This window comes from Neovison vison, chromosome 13 (assembly GCF_020171115.1).
Source record: "Neovison vison isolate M4711 chromosome 13, ASM_NN_V1, whole genome shotgun sequence".
Taxonomy (NCBI): Eukaryota; Metazoa; Chordata; class Mammalia; order Carnivora; family Mustelidae; genus Neogale; species Neogale vison.
The window spans coordinates 93,819,577-93,846,792 of NC_058103.1; the positions used below are offsets into that span (position 1 = coordinate 93,819,577).

The 27,216-nt window shown below is 38.9% G+C and overlaps 1 protein-coding gene across 4 annotated transcripts in view; it reads right to left on the bottom strand.

Annotated features, from left to right (window-relative positions):
* Positions 1–26,757, bottom strand: part of SLC12A6 (solute carrier family 12 member 6) — a 90,880-nt gene extending 64,123 nt beyond the window's left edge. For 2 of the 4 annotated variants that reach the window (XM_044230184.1, XM_044230183.1), the window contains exon 1: positions 25,286–26,756. In XM_044230184.1, coding sequence (XP_044086119.1) covers positions 25,286–25,556 — 271 coding nt within the window. In that variant the 5' untranslated portion in view covers positions 25,557–26,756. Of the gene's footprint in view, positions 1–7,219; positions 7,480–25,285 lie in introns of those variants that run through there. The other 2 variants (XM_044230185.1, XM_044230186.1) reach the window with 2 other exon arrangements.
* Between the last annotated feature and the right edge of the window lie 459 nt (positions 26,758–27,216).

Here is a 27,216-nt window from a genome sequence, read left to right on the forward strand (position 1 = left end):
AATAAAACTTTAAAAGAAATATTGGTAGGGAAAAATATTTGCAATTTAAATCACAAAGAGCTCATATCCCTAAATATAAAGAACATCTAAAGATAAAGAAAAACACCAACAGGTAAGAGGTATGAATAGAAGTCACTGAGCTTTTGTGAGTTTGAAATTTTCCATAATAAAATAAAAAGATAATTTTCAAAAAATATTAACATACTATCCCTAGCCCTCATATAATTCACAATATGGTTGAAGAAATATGAAAATAATTACAAAGCCATTCCAAGTTCAGGCCATACTACCAAGTATATGTGCTGATGGATATGGATTGATGCAATAATCAAAGTGGGGGTAGAGGATCAGGCAAGCCATCTTGGTCTTCAGATGATTTGAGTCTGTACATTTTTTTTGTGGTACACAGGAAGTAGGCAGAAGAGAAAAAGAGTTCAGATGAAAAATATATGAACAAAGGTGATGTGACGGGGGAAAGATAAAGACAGCTTTTGGAAAGGACTCTTACTACAGGTTCATCATTCTTAATAAAACCATCGAAATCTCCTGTCACCAAAGGCTCAATGTAGTGGAAGGAACCCACAGGAAAGAAAAGGAAATCTAATTTATTATGTGAAGGTATGGAATGGATCAAAATCATTTCCACTATTTATGCAGCCATAGTCAATCTTTACCATGTCTTTGCTCTATTTATATTAGCATTTTTCTTTAAACAGACTTGTCTTTTTACGTAGCTCATTCTAAGATCCATGAAAAGAAATATAATTTTTTCTAATACACTAAAATAAACTCCTCTTTGATACATTCAGTAGTATATAAGTCTTAAAAGTTATATTAAAATTATTTCACTTAATCCATATGCCCATCATTAACACATAGTCTTTAATGAAGCCTCTATTCCTATCTCACTGATAAGTATACATCTCCCCAGAAATTTCAGAAGCAGAGGGCTAGTAAAGGATTGTCAGAGTAAACTAGTTTCATTGCTTGTTCAGATTTCTCAATTTTCAGCATCATTTGAAAGAGTATTCTACATGTGGAAATATTCTACACCAAATCTGAAAAAAAAAAAAAAACACATGAAAAGGCAGAAGCAGCAATTAACCTTCAATTAATTCTGAGAAATACACAGAGACAAAAGAAACAGAACCTAAGAAGAATTAGTAACTACTGAGACAACAGAGCAATAAATAATTATGTGACTAAAGTAGAGGGACAGTGTGGTGTAGTGAAAAGAAAAAAGGCCTTCAAGTCACAGAGATCCTCGTCTGAATTCCGTGTCTATCACTTATGACAGCCTATCTGACTTCTTGGCACCTAATTTTCCTCATTGTTACATTGGGGATAATGGTTACCTGTCCTGACTGTTGTGAGGATTAAATAAGCCAGTATTTATAACATGCCTGGTACACTCCAGGTACTCAAAAATTAGTACCATAATGTTGATGACATTTTGTAATGTAAAGTCATTCCCTTTTTCAACGTGGCAAAACCAATACATGCTAAATTCTTTTAAATTTACCAGCTTACAATCTATTTTGTAACCTATGCCAAATGTCAAATTCAATCTGAAATGTGAAACTGTATTTTACAATATGCTACAACTACACTTAATATTTTTATAACCCTAAACTAAATGTTGCTTTGAGTATAGAATATAAGAATATTAAGCAGTATGCATGTATATAGATTTTGAAGAAATTTTATCTTTATACCATTAAATGAATTCCAATCTGGTATATACCCTTTGGGGCAAAAGTAATAGGTGATACACAGAGGGATGGACATGAAGCAAGGAAAACTGGGGAAAGATTCTTAAAAAAACTCTTTTAAGAGTATTGAAATTCAGGAAGTTGTTCTTTCTGACAATGATGGAATATTAGGGGCTCGGAAGGAAGGCAGAAAAACACGTCTCACTGAGTCATATTTAAGGAAAACTCCTGACCCTCATATTTTAATTTTTTTAAAGATGTTTACATTTATTTATTTGACAAACAGAGATCACAAGTAGGCAGAGAGGCAGGCAGAGAGAGAGGAGGAAGCAGGCTGCCGCTGAGCAGAGAGCCCGATGTGGGGCTCGATCCCAGGACCTGAGATCATGACCGGAGCCGAAGGCAGAGGCTTTAACCCACTGAGCCACCCAGGCGCCCCGACCCTCATATTTTAGAACAGCAAATCTGATATTTTCTTAGTTGGATTGGTAAAACCCCACTGAATAGTTAAAAGGGCGCGTGCACACACACACACACACACACACTTTTACATCTTTACCACAGAATGTATATATATATATTTTTTAATTTTTGTTTTTTAATTTTTTTATTTTAAGTAGACTCCACACCCACTATGTGGCTTGAACTCACAACCCTGAAATCAGGAGTCTTATGCTCTACCAGCTGAACCAGCGAAGTGCTCCCTGAAAAGACAAAGAAATTCTTTGTCTACTTCAACCTATTTCACTGTTAGTCAGTAAAAGAAAGAAGTCACATCACCTTCTTTAGAACATAAACTTTCATGGGTAATAAGCAGAATAGCAGTCTAACAGCTTGTGGATTCTTAACAAAATTTAAACTCTAACACAAAATCTCTCTTTCAATCCATTTGGATTACTTGACAGTTAATGTCTGGAGATGCTGTTCAATACCAACACAGGTTCCTTTCTCTACTGTTACAAATCTGATTCTGAAACTATCCTTAGAGTCCTATTTCAAAGGAAGAGGAAATCTTCCAGTCTGCTATCTGTATCAAGGTAAACCCAGCAAGGGAAATCTGCTTAATCCATGGACACTGTAAGAAGATCTAAGGAGGGCGCCTGGGTGGCTCAGTGGGTTAGGCCGCTGCCTTCAGCTCGGGTCATGATCTCAGGATCCTGGGATCGAGTCCCGCATCAGGCTCTCTGCTCAGCAGGGAGCCTGCTTCCTCCTCTCTCTCCCTCTCTGCCTGCCTCTCTGCCTATTTGTGATCTCTCTCTGTCAAATATATAATAAAATCTTAAAAAAAAAAAAAAAAAAAAAGATCTAAGGAGCTAGGGAGAAGATCTGGAATAATTATTTCAGAAAAATACTTCAACAAACTCAGTAAATACTTAAATAAGTGAAAAGAATGAAACATTTATACCTGATTAAGTAAATGTAATAAACAGTAACATTCAGTTGCACTGTTCCTATAAAAACTATCACAGATTTGGTAACACACCAAATCCTGTGGCTACATGAGCATCAAGATATAAAATAACTTACTCTTAAAAAACTATGATTGTGTGACGGGAAGCACATAAAATTTATAAGTCTGAACACGGGCTCTGCTACTACTCACCATGTAGCCAGAGGCAAGTACTAACTGAACACAGCCTTGGTTTCTTTATCTCTAAAAAGGCATTAACATTCACTATCCCATAGAGTAAGGAGAAGATGAAATTGATAATTCTTCCTTAAGTAGCTTCATCTCTTGGCTCCCTTCACACATCTAATATGCTAACTTAAACTTTTTTTAATTTCCCACCTGTGCTGTAGCTTCTTCTCATACCTTCTATTGTTTTAATAGTACTTGTAATCTTTTCTAGACTGATTCAAAAATCAGTTGTATCCCAACATCTGAGGTACCTGTCTAGAGTCCCCTCTAGGCAATATTATTATTCTCTCCATCATCTGTTACCCAAAGCTGTTTCTTGTTTTTATTAAACCACTAGTCACAATAAGTAAAAGGTAGCTCTTATTTTTAGGATGCTGTGTCACACATGTGTTAAATGCTTTATATTCATTTTTCCCATGTAATTCACAACTACCATGTAAAGTAGGTACTGTTATTCCTTTTATCAAAGAGTAAAGTAAGGTTAGAGAACTTAACTTGCTCAAAGTCACTCAAGTAATAATTAATACAAATTATCACTACTCTTAATTAGCAATAATTAGTAGGACTGGGATTCAAAGCCAGGTCCTTGGCTCCAAAGCCATTCTTCTGCCTTTGGTGGGGAACTTACACTTCTGTGCCTTGTAGCCTTCAGGAAAAAGCACAACACCTGGCATGATATTTGCACTGAACATGTGTTTAGTAAATTTAAAAGGCAGAGAAAAAGTCTATTTACTGAAATAGCCTCTTATGTGCATTTCACTGATTTTGGAGATACACAAATAATATGACAAGGTCTCTATGACCTCAAGGACTAGTCAGCTGGGGGAAGAGAGACAAGTAGAACAGATAATGCAATACAGATGTGTTTCATGGGATTTTTATGGACAGGCTGCTGGGAAAACATAGGACAGGGGCACCTAAACTGAACAGGGAAGGAGGAAAACAGTCAATCAAGAACGATGTTAGGAGGGGTGCCTGGATGGCTCAGTCGCTTATGCATCGACTTTAGCTCAGGTTATGATCCCAGGGGCTTCCTGTTCAGTGGGGAGTCTGCTTCTCCCTCTGCACTCTCCCTCTGCACTCTACCCCTGCTTGTGTGCACACTCTCTCTCAAATGAAGTTAAAAAAGAAAGATGTTAGGAAGTCTGAGTTTCCGTTTTTCCCTTCAAAACTAATTAAGCGGGGTTTTAAAAAATCGGGCGCCTGGGTGGCTCAGTGGGTTAAGCCGCTGCCTTCAGCTCAGGTCATGATCTCAGGGTCCAGGGATCGAGCCCCGCGTCGGGCTCTCTGCTCAGCAGGGAGCCTGCTTCCCTCTCTCTCTCCCTGCCTGCCTCTCCATCTACTTGTGATTTCTGTCAAATAAATAAATAAAATCTTTAAAAAAAAAAAATCGGTATTCTAGGAGCTAGCATGGCAGGGATCAATGTACTTCTTAAAATTAGATTATGTCTATATTCATATTTCTACTTTATCTCAAATTGCCTGTCTAGTTCAAATAAATCTCACCTTTGAAAAAACATATTTTAAGGGCGCCTGGGTGGCTCAGTTGGTTGAGTCTGCCTTCAGCTCAGGTCATGATCCCAGGGTTCTGGGATCGAGTCCCACATTGGGCTCCCTGCTCAGAGGGGAGCCTGCTTCTCCCTCTCCCACTCCCCCTGCTTGTGTTCCCTCTCCTGCTGTATCTCTCTGTCAAATAAATAAAATCTTTAAAAAACATTTTAAAGAAGGATTTTGCTTTCTAAATATGTTGCATTTATATGACAGTATGTATTTTTCTCTCTTCACAGATACAGACAGAAAAAGAAGGAAAAGAGTAACTGGTTACAAAACTGGCTAGTGTTAGAAGTGCTTGTCATAAAACGATGAACAATTTAGATTTTTAAATCAGAAGAACAGGGGGCTAAAACTTATTACATTTTAAACAACTGCTCTCAAAACACCATCTATCGTCAAAAATGTCATAATCCTAAAAAACAAACAAAAAGCCTTTTAACTAAGTTTAATTAAGTTTTCCCCATATGTTTTCCTAATTTGGCCCTACAATAAAGAAAATACAATTTAGATAATATATTCCCATCAGTTGTTTACTTACCAAACAACAGTTCATTCAAGTGGACACTTTCAGGCTGTCATGGAAAACGCCAAAATAAAAAGCCTTATTAAATTCAAGTTAGATTATATCTGTCACTTCTTCTTTGCCCAAAGCAATAACTACGGAAGAACATAAATTAAGCCTAGCATGTCACTTATTACAAAGTTGGCTACTATCAAAAATGTTTTACAACTTCTCTAGGTAGTTGCTAATGGATTAAATGACTTCAACACTAGTGTAATTTAAGTAAAGTAGATTTCACCAAACATGATGGGACCAGTAAAGATGAAATAATATAAGAGTAGAGATGGTGAAGAAAGGAACTAAAAACCAATGAGAAGTGAAATGAGATACAGACAGACTTTGCTTGTTTGCATTTTGTGAAATTAAGACAATAGCAAAGCCAAAGACTAAAGGGATTAAAATCTAAAGGCAGCAAACACAAGCAACTAAGAAATTTTAACTTAAAACACACACAATCAGGAGAAGAAAACCTGTTTTTCTTTGCACTAAAGTTGGGGAGAATCAGGTTCAAGCTCAAAGTAGGCTCAAAGTAGGCTAAACACTTCAACTTATCACCCTTGACTATACAGCAAAATGAAAATAACCTGGCGAAGATTTTCCATAAAATCCTAACTCCCAGGGGCACCTGGGTTGCCCAGTGGGTTAATCCTCTACCTTCGGCTCAGGTCATGATCTCAGGGTCCTGGGACTGAGCCCCCCATGGGTCTCTCCACTCAGTGGGGAGTTTGCTTCCTCCATTGACCCGCCCCATCTGCCTCTCTGCCTACTTGTGATCTCTGTTTGTCAAATATATACATAAAATCTTAAAAAAAAAAAAAGTCATATCTCCCCCTGGTAAATTCTCTCACTAGAAGGGAAAAAAAAGGCATTTTTAAATAGTCCTTGTCTGTTAAGTTAGAGATTCTTAAAATTCATAAAGAGACAAGACAGTAAATAGCAGTTAACAGAAAGGAATTATGTGTTACTTGCTATAAAGAAAAGTTAGATTCATGGAACTAAAAGGAATTCTGAGAGATTATTCTCTTAACCTTTACTCAGAGACAAGAGAAATTTTTTTGACAATTTTTGAAACGTATAGTTTTAAAAAATAAAAGGCTTCAAACTACACCTGTATTTAATGCAATATTAGCGCTATAACTGCATGTTTAAAAATTCAAAACCACAATTCCCCCAGCAAGTCTAACTGTTACCGCTTAGAGAAAATAATAGGGATAATCACATTCATCAAACTTACTAAACCTAATGCTAGGATAGTCAGCATAATGATCATATTGTACTTCTTTCATTAAAGAGCTCTTAGATCATTTGCTACTGAATTAATGTTTAACTGGTAAACTGAGGCAAAATACTGAATAACCTTAAAAGTCACAAGTGCAGAGTCCACTGCACAAAACCACTGAACCATATACTCTTCCCCTTTATGTACTTTTCCAGATAAAATTTAAACTGTCCGAGCTAAAGATGCAACTTAAATTCCGCATAAATTGACTTCTACTGTGGCTTTCTTTCTGCTTTAAAAGTCTTTTCTTACATTGCCACTGATTCAATTTCACCTGTAGGTAATGAACACAGAACTCATTGTGAGGAAAACCAACCAGAATGTGAAAAGAAAGAAGTTATCAGATATACAAGAGAGTAAAACAGTTGATTGAGAAAGACTTTACCAAAATACTTTCTCTCCTTAATATTTTAGTTACCATTTCTTTCACAAAGACCCCATTGGTTCCAACAGCTCCTAAACCGAGTACTCACCTAGTTCATCCGAATGCTGAATCAGGGCTTTTATTTCTGCTAGGCTGGACTCTCTCTCTTTGGAGACCGAAGCTGCTGCCCCCTCCTCTAGGTCCTCTACCTTTGTCACCGTAAAGTGCGGCATTGTTACAGTTAGGAATTCTTCACTCTCGCTGTGAACTTCCTTCCAGTCTACTTTCCCTGCCTACCTCTTACGGTGCCCCTTCCCAACTCTAATCACTGCCTACGGGAGACCGGGACTCGGAATAGGGAAGTACTTTCTCATCACGTGACCTACAGCCCCAAGGGAGTGGAACGCTGAAAGACACGCCTTCCACGGTGTTTATCATTCACTCAAAGGATTAAGCACTCCACCCCTTACTTATGGTTGTTAAGCTCAAGAATCCCAAGAACTGTTTAGGCAGCGTTCCCAGAGCTGCCAAAAGCTGAGAGTGGGCAGAATTCACCGCCCACTGTGCACTCACCCACGCATTTCCTTAACTCAAGTTATTTCCAACCCTATGTGCTCGTCAGGATATCAGCCTCTGCCCTCAAATTTCACCCGAGAAAGATTAAGGAACAGTTCATTGTACAAACTTTCCTTTTAAAGAAAAACCGGCACTACATCAATTTAGAAAATGAAACAAATTATATATAAGCTTCTGTTGTTGCTTTATTTTAAAGCATAAGAAAAATAGTAATTTCTTAGTGTTCAGATGAGAACACTAATTCCACAAGCATTCAGTGAATGTCTACATATTTTATACAAGGCATAGTTCTAGACACTGTAGTGTATACCACGATATCCAAGAAGGGACATTAATATTCCCAAAAGTCCAACTTTGTTTTTAAAAGAGCAAAACGTTTTTAAAGAGAATAGTTCAGACTTTTTCATTGTACAGGGAGAACAAACATAGTATTTAAAATAAAAGAAATTCAAGGAAATCCCTCTAATTAAGAGGTGTACAGTTCCTTCAACACATTTAACATATTTAATTCTTGGTGTGTTTTATCAGATAACTGTATCAAGTGCTCAGTTGATAACTTTAACTATAGAGTATCTCTGAACTTAGATAAGGGAGTTCAGTAAATTGAGCCCTGTGTTAACTTCCAAGTTGATGATGTAATATAAGGGCTTTGTTGCTGGTAACACCTGACTTGTAAGACTGCACTAAATTTAACAGAAAAGGAATGATAGTTTACAATCCTTATTTATTCCTACACTATTTCTAAAAGAAAAGAAAGCCAATAGTTGTTGAAGACCTACTTTGTACTCCGAACTGCACTAGAAACTTTCCATTATGATTTCATTTAATCAGCACAGAAACATTAGGCTAAGAAACTTGCTCAAAGTCACAGAGTTTATCAACAGCGAAGCCCAACCTAAAAACCTGAAGTACCCTTGTTAGTACGTGGCATAGAAGTTTCATACAAAGAAAACTCATATACACCCCCAACTTTTATTTCATGGGTTCCTGTATAGCACTGATTTGTAATCTTGGCTGCACACTGGAATCAACTAAGGAGATCTGAGAACTACTGAGGTCTGGGTCCTATCCCTGATACTCTGATTTAACTGCTCTGGAGTAAAGCCTAGGCAACAAGACTTTTAAAAGCTCCCCTACCTCTCAGATGGTTTAAAAAGCAGCCAAAGTTGCAAATTACTAGGATTTGGGAAAGAGAAAAGTTCATAACTTAAGAAATCTTTGTAAGTATTTTATCTTTGAGAGAAACCCAAGTCAGTTGTAGTGCACCCTTCGTGATTTTTCCATACATAACAACTCAGGTAGCTACTCTACTAATTTTTTCAAAGTAACTTATCTACTAAATTGTCAAAGATTTCAATATCATACTTTCAGTTCCAAATTCTTTAATATTTCACTACCACTGGATATTTCCAATGGGATCTTGCCTTTCATATTTACTTAATAGAGAGACCTGAACTATGGCTAATCATCTAGAGTTAAACACCAACAATGACTTTTATAATAAATCTGCATACAGCTTGTGCATATGAGCATATGTCAAATGTTACCCTGTTCCTTCTCCCTTTAAAAAAAAATCCTCAGGGGCGCCTGGGTGGCTCAGTGGGTTAAGCCGCTGCCTTCAGCTCGGGTCATGATCCAGGGTCCTGGGATCGAGTCCGCATCGGGCTCTCTGCTCAGCGGGGGAGCCTGCTTCCCTTTCTCTCTGCCTGCCTTTCGGTCTAGTTGTGATTTCTCTCTGTCAAATAAAATCTTAAAAAAAAAAAAAAAAAAAGAAAATCCTCAAACTGAAGAAGTAGGAAGGTAACACATTCCTGTTAATCTGTGACAGGAGTATTTATTTACCAACTTAATGCTTTGATACCACAGTGCTCAGCAATTTTAAAATAGTTCTCTTGTAGACTGTAGATAAAAGTGCAGGAGCATAAAAAATTGAGAGCAAAGTTAAAGTAATACAGAAAAAATTTGGAGGAGAACTGGTAAAGCTGAGGGGAGTGCTGTGTGTGGAGTGATTAGATAGAGATGGTAGGATGTAAGAAATAGGTATTTAGGAATGCCTGGGTGGCACAGCTGGCAAGCATCCAACTCTTGGTATCGGCTCAGGTCTGATCTCAGAATCCTGAGATCGAGTTCCCTCTTACCCCTTCAAACAACGTGCTCAGTGTGGAGTCTGCTTGGGTTTCTCTCCCTCTTCCCTTGCTTCCCCCTTCCCTTGAGTGTACACACTCTAATAAATCTTTTTTAAAAATTAGAAATAGCTATTTAAAGTACAGTAAACTATCACAATGGGGGTACCTGGCTGGCTCAGTTGGTAGAGCATGGGATTCGTGATCTTGGGGTTTTAAGCTGGAGCCCTATATTTGGTGTAGATTACTTGAAGAATAAATAAAATTGAAAAAAAAAAACCCACTACCAAAATGAGGTACCACTGCATGACGGCTAAAATCAGTAAGTCTAAAAACACCAAATCTGGTGAGAATGTGAAACCAAGGGTGCTTTTTTATACATTGTTACTGGGTGTAAATTGGTTCACTCATTTTGGTAGAAGATCTAGCACTGTCCGCTATAACCCAGCAATTGCACTCCTGGGTATTTATTTCCACAAAATGAAAACATATTCCCACAAAAGGACTTGTCCGAGAATATTCATTGCAGTATAATTAACAATAACACCAAACTGGAAACAAACAAGATATATACCCACAGAAGAATGGATAAATAAAGTATGATATATTCACGCAAAAGATTAGTATTCAGCTATAAAAATGGCTCAGTGATACATGTAACAATATGGATGAGTCTCAAAAACATTATAGTAAGTAAAAGAAGCCATAAAGAGGGGTGCCTGCGTGGCTCAGTCAGTTAAGTAGCTGCTTGCAGCTCAGGTCACAATACGAGGGTCCTGGGATGGAGCCCCCATCAGGCTTACTGTTCAGCGGAGAGCCTGCTTCTCCCTCTCCCTATGCCTGCTGTTCTGCCTACTTGTGCTATCTCTCTGTCAAATAAAATCTTAAAAAAAAAAGGGGTGGGGCGCCTGGGTGGCTCAGTGGGTTAATTAAGCCTCTGCCTTGAGCTCAGGTCATGATCTCAGGGTCCTGGGATTGAGTCCCACGTCTCAGGCTCTCTGCTCAGCAGGGAGCCTGCTTCCTTCCCCCTCTCTCTCTTCCTGTTTCTCTGCCTACTTGTGATCTCTGCCAAATAAATAAATAAATGCCTTAAAAGAGGGCACAATATATGAATCCATTATATGAGGTTTTAGAACAGGCAAAACTAATCTATGGTGCAAAAAAACTAGAACAATGGTTGCCTCTGGGTGTATGGGAGTGTGACAGAAATTCCCAATGTGAAAGTAATATTCTATATCTTGTTAGAGTTTATTCCATAGGCATATGCATCCATCAAAATTTAACTGATGTTCACTTAAAATTAGTGTAATTCATTATATGAAAACTTTGCTTAAAAAAGAAAAAAAAAAAAAAGCTGCAGGGGTACCTGAGTGGTTCAGTCGGTTGGTTAAGCATCTGCCTTTGGCTCAGATCACGATCTCAAGGTCCTAGGATTGAGGTCCCAGGATCAAGCCCCAAGTCAGGCTCCCTGCTCAGTGGAGAGCCTGCTTCTCTTCTCTCCCTCTGCCCCTAATCCTGCCTGTGTTCTCTTGCTGTCAAATAAATAAATAAAATCTCCAAAAAAAAAAAGCTACAAACAAATACTGAATTCTAATTAATAATATGCATTTTGAATTATCTGGGGGAGGTGAACTGATATCTGCAATTTACCTTGAAATGCAAATAATAAGATAGATGAACAGATACATATTAGGAAAAGTACGTAAAAATGTTAGTAATAGACTCTGACTCGTGGATGTACAGATGTTCACTACAGAAATCTTTCAACTTTCTATATAATTGAAAATTTTCATAATAAAATGTTGGAAAAAATACAGTGAACAGAAGTTCAACAAACTCTATAAAGATCTCTAGATCGAAGTATAATCACTTATGGGTCAAATTCCATTTCACATAAAATTTAGGCAGTTACATAAATGCTAGTCCTGTACTTTGATTTTATAGTGCTGAATGCTGTTTGAAATCAGAGTCATCATACAGATGTGAAATATTCACAGTTTTACATAAAAAAAAAAAACTAGGGTGGGCCACCTGGGTAGCTCAGTCATTAAACGTCTGCCTTAGGCTCAGGTCATGATCCTCAGGTCCTGGGACAGAGTCCCGCATCCAGATCCCTGCTCAGCGGGGAGCTTGCTTCTCCCTCTCCCATTCCCCTTGCTTGTGTTCTCTCTCTGGCTCTCTCTCTCTCTGTCAAGTAAGGAAATAAAATCTTTTAAAAAAATAAAAATAAAAAAAAACTATGGCATTTTTAAGTAGTAAGACATAGGGGAGGCTAGGGCAAAAAGGGCATTTATAATGGCATTACTCCCATAGTGCTTTGTACGTTAGGTCAAATATTATACATATTGTATTTATGTTTCTAATCAGTTTCAGTAAAACTTTCTGACTACATTATGCCTGTTTTTCTAAAAAAGCGTGCCTGCCCATTCTTTAGAAGAATGGATGCACTATGGGTAATACTCTAAAAGTACAGTTTACCAAGCTACACAACCCAATTGCCTCTTTTTAATCACAGCTAACAACCCATGACAACTAGCATTTTGTTTTATTCAACCCATTTATTTAAAAAACAAAGACAAATTAGATGTAGTGAAAAGACCTAAACAAGGAAAAGTCAGTGCGAAATTATTTTCAACGTAAGAATTCTCTTTCAGGTTGTACTATATTGCTATATACATCACTCAGTTTTAGAGCTAATCATATATTTATTTCCTTTCTATTCTCAGAACCTAAGAACTGTATTGTACAAAGGCATACACAAATAATCCAGAACCACATGTGTTCTGAAGTGATTTTTTTTAAAGGATTTTATTTATTTATTTGAGAGAGAGAGAGAGAGAATGAGAGAGATGGACCAAGAGGAGGGGAAAGGGTGGAGGGAGAAGCAGACTCCCCGCTGAGCAGGGAGCCCAATATGAGGTTCGACTGCAGACCCCAGGATCATGACCTGAACCGAAAGCAGATGCTTAACCGACTGAGCCACCCAGGCACCCAGCTGAAGTGATTCTTAAGAATTTAGTAATCCATGCTAAAAATGGATCCACGATGCACTTCTATAAGTGAGCAGTAAGCAAATCCCTGGAATTAAAAAGCCACATACATTTTGAACACATTAGTTTTTACCAAATGTCATTCTACTCATTCCTGAGAGCATCTTGTAGATATAATGTTAAGTATTTAGTAACACATTAAATAGTATTCTTTTATTTTTAATAAAAAATGCAACCAGATCTTGATCAATGGTATCAGCATGCTAATAAAAAGCTGGAAAAGGGGCGCCTGGGTGGCTCAGTGGGTTAATCCGCTGCCTTCGGCTCAGGTCATGATCTCAGGGTCCTGGGATCGAGTCCCGCATCGGGCTCTCTGCTCAGCAGGGAGCCTGCTTCCTCCTCTCTCTCGCTCTCTCTGCCTGCCTCTCTGCCTACTTGTGATGTCTCTCTGTCAAATAAATAAATAAAAAATCTTAAAAAAAAAAAAAAAAGAAGCTGGAAAAGTATAAAATAGACCAGACTTGCTTCCATGACATACACACAATGTAGACTTAACTCATCTCATCTGTCTACACCTTTTCATAGAATTCAGTCTCTCGGGGTGCCTGGGTGGCTCAGTGGGTTAAGCCTCTGACTTCGGCTCAGGTAATGATCTCAGGGTCTCGCAATCAAGCCCTACACCATCAGGCTCTGCTCAGCAGGGAGCCTGCTTCCTCCTCTCTCTCTACCTGCCTCTCTGCCTCCTTGGTACCTCTCTGTCAAATAAATAAATAAAATCTTAAAAAAAAAAAAAAAGAATTCTGTTTTACACACACACACACACACACACACACACAAATAAATTTGGTGGGAGCAGTGTGCAAAGAACAATGGATTCTGATTTGGAAACAGATTCAAATCTTAGGAATCTCTCCTAAACTCAGAGTTTGAAGATACTACTCAGAGTACTTTATCCACTATTAAGATCCAACCGCACTTGAGAGAACCTTTAAAATTATAGCCAAGTAGGGGCGCCTGGGTGGCTCAGTGGGCTAACACCTCTGCCTTTGGCTCCAGTCATGATCTCAGGGTGAGCCTACCTCCTCCTCTCTCTCTCTGCCTGCCTTTCCGCCTACCTACTGGTGATCTCTGTCAAATAAATAAATAAAATATTTAAAAAATAAAATAAAATTATAGCCAATTAATAGTTTTGTGCTTAAGAGTATTTGGTTTGGGGGCGCCTGGGTGGCTCAGTGGATTAAGCCGCTGTCTTTGGCTCAGGTCATGATCTCAGTGTCCTGGGATCGAGCCCCGCATCGGGCTCTTTGCTTGGCGGGAGCCTGCTTCTCTCTCTCTCTCTTTGCCTGGCTCTCCGCCTGCTTGTGATCTTTCTCTCTGTCAAATAAATAAATAAATAAAATCTTTAAAAAAAAAAGAGTATTTGGTTTGTAATGAAAGAAGATGGGATTGGGAGGGAGACAAACCATAAAAGACTCAATCTCAGAAAACAGACTGAGGGTTGCTGGGGGGATGGGGGACAGGCAAGGGTGGTGGGGATATGGACATTGGGGAGGGTGTGTGCTATGGTGAGTGCTGTGAAATGTGTAAACCTGGCGATTCACAGACCTGTACCCCTGGGGATAAAAATACATTATATGTTTATTAAAAAATTTAAAAATTTTTAAAAAAGGGAAAAAAAGAGAAGTTGGTTTGTTACAAGTGGTATTTTTACAAGAAATAGTAAAGAAAGTGTAATCTACTTCCAAGCAGTTGTTTTCTTTGTTTTTTGTTTTTTTTTTTTTCTCCAAGCAGTTGCTTCTAATGTAGCAAGTTATTACTTCAAAATATTTAGGATAGACGTTCTCATTGAATCACTGTAACTGCCAGCCAGCAACTAAATATAAGAAAACTACATTATGCTTTAGTCTTCTTGATCAAGGTAAATTTATGAGAAACTTTGAATAACAAAAGTTTTGTTTTATTCTCAGCTGTAAACCCTTCACACTTTTTTTTTTTTAAGATTTTATTTATTTATTTGACAGAGAGAGATTACAAGTAGGCAGAGAGGCAGGCAGAGAGAGAGAGAGAGAGGAGGAAGCAGGCTCCCCGCTGAGCAGAGAGCCCGATGTGGGACTCGATCCCAGGACCCTGAGATCATGACCTGAGCCGAAGGCAGCGGCTTAACCCACTGAGCCACCCAGGCGTCCCAACCCTTCACACTTTTTATTCTATAATTCTAACAATAAATCTGTAATAATTCATCTTAAGAGATCTTGTTTGACAGGAAAAAGAACTGAATTACAGTATTTCTTTAAAATGTCTGAATTATATAACTTTTTAAAAAGTACATAACTTCTAAAAATTTTTAATTTCTTATCTTCAAATATTAAGAGAGGAAAGAGATCATGTATTAGAACAGGGATTCTTAAGGAAGATTCTTAAGGACCAACCCACTCCCAGACCCCCATTCAGTTACTCAGGCTTCAAAGGGCCACTGGTAGGGAAACAATACCTCCTTTGGCATCTTTCAGAAGGTTAGGCAAACACTCCAAAGAATAGTGCTTGCAAATTATCTCTGGTAAAGGATTATTTTTCTTTACATTCACAATTCATGTGAAATACTAGAAAAAATGGAGAATATACAAAACACAAGTTCTAATTTTTATTATCAGATTTGACATAAAATTGCTCAATTAAACTGCTATGCAAGTTTTTAAAAACTTTAAATTTCTGAACTTACCTCCTCACAGACAGGTTAAGTAAACAGCTCATGGACCAGCGCCATTTACATACTATACTCCAAATGGTGGTGTTACAGAATTGTAAACATTTGTTTACAATTGTAAACATTTGAAACATTGTTGTAAACATTTTACTAGCAGAGAATAAGCAATGCATTACTTAAATTTAGAGCTATAGCTATAAAAGTATACTGACTCTCATTCTTAAGCAGAAAATGTATATATATTTGTTTTATTTAGCATATTGGCAAATCCTTTTTCTCCTTCAGACACAGGACAATAAATAGTGGTTTAAAATATCAAAATGGGGGCGCCTGGGTGGCTTAGTTGATTAAGCGACTGCCTTCGGCTCAGGTCATGATCCTGGAGTCCCGGGATCAGGTCCTGCATCGGGCTCCCTGTTTGGCAGGGAGTCTGCTTCTCCCTCTGACCTCTCTCCTCTTACGCTCTTTCTCTATCATTCCTCTCTCTCTCTCAAATAAATAAAATCTTTAAAAATAAATAAATAAATAAAATATCAAAATGATCACAAATTCTAAACTATGCCTTATTATGTGGACAATTATAGAAAGAATTTAATGAGTTAATCAGTTACATTGGTGAAGACCAACTATCATGGGTAGTAAGAATGAAAACTCCTAAATCTCAGAATTACAAAAAATTGTCTAGGAAAACAGATTTTTATAAAATAGCATTATTGATGACTATATAACATATTTTGGGGCTAACAACTGAAAGATAATAAATACATAAAAGATCTTATTGTCTGATGGAGTAAACATATTATATTGCAATGCAAGGAAGACAAAGATTTCTCCAAATCAAAACATCAGGAAAATCTCATGCTTTACTGAAGCTAAAGAAATCAGGAGTTATTCAATATATATATGAATGCCTACTATGTGCCAGGAAATAGGAATACTATGGAGAACAAGGCACTGTTCCTGCCCTCGAGGAGCTCACAATCACATTATCTACTTCACTATAAAGGAAAAGACAATCTTAAACCAGGACTGTACGTACAATATAGTGTAAGCATATGCAGAACCTTTAGAGCAGAGCATACTACTACCTTGCCTAGTTACTTCTTCAAGGACTAAGGCTGTGAGTCATCCCTAAAGGAAAGAATGTAGTAGAAGGATAGTTGATAGCTACCTAATTTGATTAGCTAGGTCACCCATTTTGGCTGCTGACCCAAATATTAAAGAAGGCATTATCAAAAGCCTCTGTGCACTCAGAGTCCTTAGCTTCCATTCTTTTCTTTTTCTACAATATTGCAACTCCCTATATAAGGCTGCTCATCTCTTTCATTAGTCTCATGTCATTACAAGCCTAACTATTGTAGGACCCAAGAATCACTGATCAAAAACAGCAGTGGCACTATGAGCACGGACTATTCAGTACCTCACTCAGAATTTCATTTCTGATGTATGATACTTCATTCTTTATTATGAAATACTTGCTTGATAGGCTTCTAATCAACACTACAAATAGTGCAAAGAAAATGGAACTGTAACACACAGTCAAAACTTGAGACATATTTCTAAAAATGTAAAGAAAGGAAAATGAAAACACAAAGCAAAATTTTCTTGTTAATCTCACCTCAGAGAACAAGTGTTTTGTTGTTGTTTAAATAAGTTATTGCGGGCTGCCTGGGTGGCTCAGGGGGTTAAGCCTCTGCCTTCAGCTCAGGTCATGATCTCAGGGTCCTGGGATCGAGTCCCGCATCGGGCTCTCTGCTAGGCAGGGAGCCTGCTCCTTCCTCTCTCTTTCTACTTGTGATCTCTCTTTGTCAAATAAATAAATCTTTTAAAAAATAAATAAATAAATAAATAAGTTATTGCTTCTTTCCTCTCTTGCAAAAAAACCTCCATTTTGAAAGAGATCTACTGCTGGGTGCCTGCCTGGCTGGCTCGGTCAGTATAACATGAAATTCTTGATTTCAGGTTTGTGAGTTTCAGCCTCACATTGGGATTAGAGATGTAGAGATTACTAAATAAACAAAGCAAAACACGCCCCCAAAACCTAAAACAAATAGATCTACTGAAACTTGGGTCAAAATATCAATATTCATTAACTTTAGGACAGAGAACTGTATTAAATCAATAGCTATATAATTCAGCATTACTAAACTGCCCTGGGTATTTGCAGTATTTATTTAAAAGACACGAAAGGGGGAGGGGGGAGAAAAAAAAATAAAAGACACTGAAAGAAGGGCACCAACCTGGATGGCTCATTTGGTGGAGCATGCAACTCTTAATTTCAGGGTTGTTGGTTCTAGCCCCACGTTGAATGTAGAGATTACTTAAAAATAAAAACTTAAAAGAAAGACACTGAAATACATATTTTTTAGAACAGATTTCCTTTCAGGAACATAAAACCTTAAAATTATTCAGGAAACAGGTCATCTCATACCTTTTTTTTGAAAAACAAAAACAATAAACTGTTTCCTTTCATGCCTCCAATGCCAGACAAAAAGCTGTAAAAATGTACACTGAACATAAAAATTTATTTCTTTTATGCTTCTTCTACTCTACCTTTGCTTCTTACTAAATGCTTCAATGTTAGTATAGTAGAAGAACTGTAATAACAGGAATTCTGATATAAAATCACACACATCTGGGTTTAAATCACTATTCTTCAGTTTATGACTTGTATGACCTTGAGTAGGTTGCTTAACCTTATCAGTTTCAATTTTCTCCTGGATGAGAAATCCCATTATCACTCCCAAGAAAAGACTTTTTTTTTTTTTTTTTTTAATGGAAAAATACCTGGACTGCCTGGGTAGCTCAGTTGGTCTGCATTCGGCTTAGGTCATGACCCCAGGGTCCTAGGACTGAGTCCCACATTGGGCTCCTAGCTCAGTGGGGAGACTGCTTCTCCCTCTGCCTGCCCTCCCCCTGCTTTTGTATGTGTGCACTCTCTCTCTCCTCTCTCTGACAAAATCTTTGAAATGAAAAAATATCAAAACATGATTTTTCAGGAATGGAAAGAATTAAACTCTCAAGGGAAGAATGTTTTTTACACCCAATAATTCTTAGAATTTTATTTGGAAATTAGCATACTGTTGAACTATAAAAAAAATCAACTAAGTAAATTTTTTACATGCATCTTAGATATAACCCAGTTGTGAAAATAAGTATTATTTCTGGATATTAAAAAAATAAGCTTTAGGGGTGCGTAGGTAGCTCTGTCAGTTAAACTTCCGCCTTTTGGCTCAGGTCATGATCCCAGGGTTCTGGGATTGAGCCAAAGGCAAACGCTTAACTGATGGAGCCACCCAGGCACCACTCATGATTTTAACATTTTCTTTCCTCTAGCTTACTTTACTTTTAGAATACAGTATATAATACACACAAAAATGTTAAGTGACTTTATATTATTGGTAAAGCTTCCAGTCAACAGTAGACTATTAGCAGTTATGGTTTGGGGGAGTAAAAAATTACATTCAAATGTTCTATTGCAGGGGAGGTGGCACTCCTAACCCCTGTGTTGTTCAAGGGCCAACTATAATATGAAAGATATTTTTAGATTTATTTATTTATTTATTTGACAGAGAGAGATCACAAGCAGGCAGAGAGGCAGACAGAGAGAGAGAGAGGAGGAAGCAGGCTCCCTGCTGAGCAGAGAGCCCGATGCGGGACTCGATCCCAGGACCCTGAGATCATGACCTGAGCCGAAGGCAGCGGCCCAAGCCACTGAGCCACTTAAAAGAAGGATCATAGTCACCTTTGACTGACAAAACTCTAGTTGATTTGTTTTGGTTTGGGGCAAAAATTAGAAGTTTTTTGGAGAAGTACAGAAAAGTACTTGGGAATCTGAAACATGTTCTTATGAAAAAAAAAACAAAAACTACATAGCTTTCAAAGTTGCTTAGTCAATTGTTATTCTGATTTAACCTTAGATGAGAGACATTTATGAGACCTACCAATAACACATAGAATCGGCAGATCAGCTAAACAGGCTAAACATACATGTACTGTAATGGCTCCAGAGGCAGATAAATATTCTATTCTATTAGATCTACTAACATTTAAGGAAAAGCCTGCTGTGCCTATCCACTCAGTGAAATCCCAGTTAGGTGGGAAAATTCTTCCCATATGTACAGCATTAATCACTCTTTCTTTTGGGCTTTGATTTTCAGCTCTGGCTTTCTCTTAGAATCAGCTGACAAGCTTTGAAAAATACTGATGCAATTAGTATGGATCAGAATCCATGGATAAGGGGCAGAGGTATTTTCTAAAAAGATCTATAGATCATGCCAATATTCAGCCAAATGTAGCATCATTGCTCTACTGGGTACATTTCATTTGCCTTTATTATTTTTTTTCATTTGCCTTTATTATAGCACATTTTTAATTTTTTTAAAGCTTTTATTTATTTTATTTATTTATTTGACAGAGAGAAATCACAAGTAGGCAGAGAGGCAGACAGGGAGAAAGAGGGAAACAGGCTCCCTGCTGAGCAGAGAGCCTGATGCAGGGCTCAATCCCAGGACCCTGAGATCATGACCTGAGCCGAAGGCAGAGGCTTAACCCATTCAGTCACCCAGGTGCCCCGCATGTTTTTAACTTTTGTTTATATTTCTATGTTTTTAACTTTTGTTTATATTTCTATCTCTTTTAGTCTAGATCTTCAACTCAATATACTGAGTGCAATTATTACATGTACAAATCATTATTGTCTGCAAATTATACGTGGCATCACATACTATATTGGGTGCTGTTGATACAAAGACAACTTTGTGTCCCTGTCCACGAGAACCTTACTGCCTAATTGAGAAAGATAACATATAAACAAAAACAACAAAATTAAGTGAAATAGGTGCTATAGTAATAGTCTGTATAAGGGATACAGGGATATAAAGAACTGAACTATTATCTGGGTGTGGGGTTGAATCAGAAAAAGTTTCAGAGAGAAGGTGACTCTGAAGGAGGGACTTATCTAAGTTGTTTTTGCATCTCTACCACCTAACACTCCCCAGTAAAAACTTGGTAACAGCCACCCTCAAAGCAGATATATTTAGAGCCCTGTGACCTAAATGGCTTCTACATTTACTCCACTTCAAAAACCCACTCCCAAGACTCCACACTAGACCATGTTAACACTGGAATTGCCCCCCTCTGAAACTGTTAATTCTAACATCCAACTGTTGGGCCATAATCTTTAAACCTCCTTCCTTAACTACCACCTTACCCCACCAAGTCCTCCAGTCTCTACGTGTCTCCATTTTTACCTCAGTTCATCATTTTCCTTTGCTGTATCTTTCCATTATATTATTCTACAATGTGCTGTATTTTTTTATATTTTGCTCTATCTTTATTGTTGCATTTATCATACAGCATTATAATTTATATCGATATTTGTTTGTTTTCTCTATTAGATCATAACTTTCTACAGAACATTCTTGGATTATTATTCTTGGCCCTGCATCCTTAACACCCAGAACAGGGCCTGGCCCTCAATAAGTATTCAGTAAATGTTTGGCAAAGGAATGGGTAAAATGTTCTTGTTATTTTCACCACCAGACTACAAGCTCTCCAAAGGCAGAGACTACCTACTCTACATATTTCCTATAACTCCTATTGGGAATATGGTGCCTCACATATATCAGAACCTCATGGAGCATGTGTTAAATTGTAAAAGGATGAAATGTATTAGATACTGTGTAAGACATACAAAAATATGATCCTTATCCTCCTACACTGTTGGTGGGAATGCAAGCTGGTGCAGTCACTCTGGAAAACAGCATGGAGGTTCCTCAAAAAGTTGAAAATAGAGCTACCCTACCACCCAGCAATTGCACTACTGGGTATTTACCCTAAAGATACAAATGTAGGGATTCGAAGGGGCATGTGCACCTGAATGTTTATAGCAGCAACGTCCACAATAGCCAAACTATGGAAAGAACCTAGATGTCCATCAACAGATGAATGGATAAAGAAGATGTGATATCTACATACAATAGAATACTATGCAGTCATCAAAAAAAAATCTTGCCATTTGCAATGACACAGATGGAACTAGAGGGCATTATGATGAGCAAAATGAGTCAATCAGAGAAAGACAATTATCATATGATCTCCCTGATATGAGGAATTTGAGAGGCAGAGTGTGGGGTTTGGGGGGTAGGGAAGGAAAAAATAAAGCAAGATGGGATTGGGAGGGAGACAAACCATAAGAGACACTTAATTTCACAAAACAAACTAAGGGTTGCTGGGGGAAGGGGGTTATGGAGAGGGCAGCTGGGTTATGGACAGTGGGGAGGGTATGTGTTATGGTGAGTGCTGTGAAGTGTGTAAGCCTGATGATTCACAGACTTGTACCCCTGGGGCTAATAATACATTATATGTTAATAAAAATAATTTAAAAATATGTTCCCAGCTCTTTTTTTGGAATTATTATTTCAACAATCATTTAAGATAACCAGATGGTTATGAGGCAAATGTAAAAAATGTTCATTATGGCAGAGACAAAACAATATAATAGAAAGCACTGGCAATAACTCGGGAGGCCTGTGCTTCAGTCTTGGCTTTGCCACTCTGATCTACAAATAACCATCTCTGTGAGCCTTAGTTTCCTCATTTTTTAAAATGGAGTTTTATCAGAATTCAATTCTTCTCCCCCCCCCAAATTCAATTCTTCATCATCTAAGGTTCCCTAACATGCTATGCCTCTTAAAATTTGTATTATAAAAGTGATATACCCTCAATATAAAAAAATATACATGCCCTTCTGAATTGTTTAGGTAAAGGGAAGTTCCCACTCTCCACTCTATTTTCATAACTCCCCAAAGGTGACCACTCTCAACAGTTCCTGGTATCTTTAAGGCATTGTTCATATATAAGCAAGTATAGACTAAGATTCTTGTTTTTATTTACCAACTGCACAGTCCCATCAATTCTAGAGGAACCTTGACAAAATGAAAGGACAATTACAAATACTTCAATAACAGGGGCACCTAGGTGGCTCAGTTAAGCCTCTGCCTTCAGCTCAGATCCAGCCCCTGCAACATCAGGCTCCTTGCTCAACAGGGAGTCTGCTTCTCTCTCTCTGCCTGCTGCTCCGCCTACTTGTGTGCCCTCTTTCTAACAAATAAATAAAATCATTTTTTAAAATAAATCTTTCAAAAAATACTTTGACAAGAGAAAGATAATTATCTACTCAAAAGGTCAATAGTAGAAAAAAATTATAACAGAAATAAGTATTTAACACTTCCTGTTTCACACCACCCACCCCCACCCTCCACTGTGCAGCGTAATGTGAGTAAAAAGCATATGACAAGAAAAGAAACTTAAGGTGGGAAGCTGAAATGTGGAAGAAATGTGGGAGGCATGGGAATGGAGAAAGTGGAAAAAGGAGAGATAATCATACCAATGTCACAACCACAGAAGAATGTATAAAAGGCCCCCAAATCACAGAATTTAAATATTAAAATTGCAAACACAATTTTGAAATACACTGTGGGCCTAAGGACAGAATCAATTACAGAAAACGCAGTGTTGTTTTCCTATACAAATGCCATCCCAGAGACAAATGTAGATCACTATGTCCTTGATTTTCTTGACAACAGCGCCCTGTAAAGATCTTTATCTAAGTCTAATAAGGGTATCCACATATTATAAAACCCAAAGATGAAATAATAGTATTTTTGACCAGTCCTTCTGATAGTGACAAAAATATATCATAAAATTATAGTTGTCATAAGAATTTTTTTTAGAAGATAGAGCAAAAAATAGGTCATTAGTAAAATAGAGAACTAGTTTCCTGTGAATATAGTGAAAATTGCAATCTAATCTAATTGCAATCTAATCTAATCTAAAATTGCTGTACTATGGATTTTTCTTTCATTTGGTACCAGAGTAAACATTATGGAACACATTAGAAAGAAAGCCAAGTTTTAAATTTTACATCCACCTAGACAACATAGATTTCACCTACACATGTCCCAGTTTTACCCCTATCATGTAAAATGACACCACTCTATACTGTAAAGAATGCTTATAAATAAGATAAGGACAGCAGCCTGGATCAGGATCCTGTTCCACAAGAATAACACATTACTGAAGTCCACTTTTTAAACAGAATAAAAGTACAATTCTATAACATATAAGTCACAAGTGTAACATTTAGCTATAAATTATCTAATGACAATTACAGCAATAAAAAAAATTTTAACACTGCTATACATTTACCTGGCATATATATTACAACCTAAATATAGTACGATGGATATAAACTAAAACTACAATTTAGAATTTGGAGGAAGAGAAACTGATAAGTCATTTTTATTCCATAAAGTAATTTTAATACCACAGTACATTGTCAAGAAGTTGTAAATAGTTAAGTCCATATCTCCATAAAATAAATTAGTCATGGATAAGTGAATTCGAGAACTACAAACTTTACCAAATCTACCTTGTTTCCAAACACTCAAAAACACAAACCGAAATAAGGAACTAAAATCATTCTGGTTTCCTACACCCTTTAGGTTAAGAGGAACAGTATTTCCTGACACCGGAAAATGTCAAGTCAGTAGCTGAAGCTATGGTTTTCAAATTCGGGTAGAATACCATTTTAAGAGTCTTTAAGATTCTTAAGAGAAACACTTATTACTTGACATATCTATGTCAGAATTTAACACAAAACTAAACATATAAAGCAGTTCAGCAATTCTCAAACTTCTCTACCCCACAGTCTGAAAAATGTTATGACCTCTTCTTATCTCCTCCCTCTCTTGCATCACCTCTTCCCACTAAATCCAGTAAAAACTTCCAAACCTGCTAACACAAATTAGTTTAGGCAGCCAAATTTCTGCAGTGGTGAAGTAAGTCAGAAGTGGCTTATGTACTACTACTTCCTGACTACAGACTCAATACACCCCATTTAAAGTGCGAAGTGAAAGAATTATGTAAAAATCAGGCCTTAGGGGCGCCTGGGTGGCTCAGTCATTAAGCGTCTGCCTTCCGCTCAGGTCCTGATCCCAGGGTCCTGGGATCGAGCCCCACATCAGGCTTCCTGCTCAGCGGGAAGCCTGTTTCTCCCTCTCCCTCTCCCACTTCCGCTGCTTGTGCTCCCTCTCTCGCTGTGTCTCTCTCTGTCAAATAAATTTTAAAAATCTTAAAAAAAAAAAAAGAAAGAAAGAAAGAAAAGAAATCAGGCCTTAAAAGCTTCTTTAAAAAATTATATGGGACTCAGACCCTAAAAGCCTCTTTAGAATTTCTCCATTTGACAGGACAGCACAATAGACCCACCAGCCTTACCCTGAGCTTAGCTTCTTGAACCCCTGTCTATAAAAAAACGCATTTTTTAAAAAAGAATTTTGTGATACAATAACTGAAGTCTTTGTAGGAAAGCCAATAACCAAGCTACAATCAATAACTATTGCTAGTAACTAGCCTTAAAAGCAGACTGTAATAGAGTCCCAGAGCTAACTCTCCACTAAATTTTCACAGTTTAGGATTCGTTGTGCAGAAAACTACTAAATTCTTCGATATTCATCTTTAACCCAAACCACCCATCTCAATTCCAACGAGGCAAAAATGAAGAAGTCAAAATATAAATCTACTTTCCTTCCCACATGCCAAAGTACTATTGCAGACAGTTATTGTGCTAACCATTATTCCAAAGGGTTCCTAGGCACCTCAAATAAAGGTTCCTCGTTCCTGATGACTACTGTATAATGGAAAAGTAATTTCCCAATAGACAATCAACTAGATATATAAGCCAGTAATCAACGTATCCTGTCATCTGTGTCTCCACTTACCCTCAGTAACATCCTGGGGGTTAGAAGTCCGGTCACTAGCTGGATCCAGCGCAACAGTTGCTAGTGAAGTGGTGGCTCCAGACATCTCACTCATAGGCTCACTACGGCTTGTTTCAGGCACACTTTCCCGTGAGCTAAATCTTACTCGGGAACTGGATCGGGAGCTGAGGTCCGGGCTGGTATCTGACAAACCTGGAATGTCATCGATCTTCGTTGGTGTCACCATGAACCGAACTGAAGCCATCTTGGTGGTGGTTTCTGGAGGATGCATTATTCTCTTCTCCTTTATAAGAACAAAGAAAAAAGGAAAACCCTGCAAAATTCTTCCTCCTACACTAGCTACTTTATTGATCGCAAAGATAAAAAAGACAACTTAAAAAAACCAAAAAACAAACCCTCAATAACCTTGATTTACCCATCAAAAAAAGTCCCAAATAAGAATCCTTCTAACTCAGAATTCGGACAGACTATCCTAGAAAGTGCACTAGCAGTAAATATTTAAGGAAAAAAAAAAAAAAGACGAAAGGATGCCAGTCCCGTGGAACTTCGTTCCTTCGAAAAGAAGAGTTATCTAGATGTCTCTCCTGGCCCAGGACTGCGGGCTCAGTGCCATGGTCTCAGAGAAGGTGAAGGCTTTCTCCCCTCGACCCCCAGGTTTCCGCCGAGGTAGTTAAGTCTTTTATCTGGTAAATGTCCCACGGTTCTAGATGAGCAAAGAGCGCGCAGGCCCACCCTTATCAGGCGAATATAGCACAGATCAGATTGCGAAACGGTGTACACCCGGCCACCTGTTGTGTATCAGGTGAATACCCCACAGGTCTGGTTGGGAAGTGTGTGTAGAGCCACCCGATGTTTTGGAGGCCAATAATCCGCTTGGGTCTGGTGGGAGGGATGCGCATGCATAACGGGAAAATACCCCACACTACCGGATAGAGGAGAATGAAAAGGGCGAGGAGAGGGTGCAGGGGCAGAGCGGATTCCCGTCTCCAAGAGATCTGCGGGGGTGGCCCACCCGCTCTTCTGGCTGAACGGTCTCTGGGATCTGGGAGGAGGCGGATAGCGAGCGGATAAAGACCCCTCGGACTGCAGTTCAGGGTCGTGGCAGGTCGTTGCTAGTCCATCGAGCCCACGGTCGGCTCGCCGGGTTTCTCCTGCGTGTGACAGGACGGGCCACCCCTTTGCCGGAGGACGCTTTCTCCCCCACCAGGGCCGCGGCGCAGGTCAGCCCCTCGCCGTTCTTCCTTCGGGTCCTAGCAAGAGAGGAGATGGCCTCGCAGGCTGGCCGGGGCTGAGCAGGAAGGGGCGGCGGGGATGAAGGGAGGAGGAGGTCGCAGGTGCGGGATCCCGGCGCCAGCTGATGCGGGTGCGCGCGCAGCTGTTGTTTACGAGCCGGTAACTGTTTCGCAGCCGCGGCGCGCGCAGGAGGGCTCCGGCTGCCGGGGAGGGCGCCCCCTCCCCGGGCCGACGCCGGAGCAGCCGTTACGTGACCTCGCCGCCCCCGGCCCCGGGCCCGGCGGGCTGTGCCAGCCCCGCCGCAGCCCCTCCCTTCCCTCCCAGCTCGTTCCTCATTCGAGGTTAACGGTCCGAAGAAAAGCCCGGGGGAGCGGTCGGAGGGCGGTACCGTCCCGGGAGCGCCGAGGAGCCCCGCCCAGGCTCTGCAGTCTGCAAGGGGACGTAAAGGGCTGCGCGCATGCGCTGCCCGTCGCGGCGGGACGAGAGGAGCAAAATGTGCGAGGCCCGGAGGAAGATGGGTATTGTAGTTAAGTGTTGGGGTCTGAGCTGCGTGCGCTCGAGAAAACAAACCATTTTCTTTCTGGGTCACGCTGTGTTGCACAAACTCACTCTGGAGGCATTCGGGGAGCACACATGCCCCTTGCCCTCCGAGTCCCCAAAAGCGTCTCGGAAAATTCCGTTCATAATTTTTTTTTAAA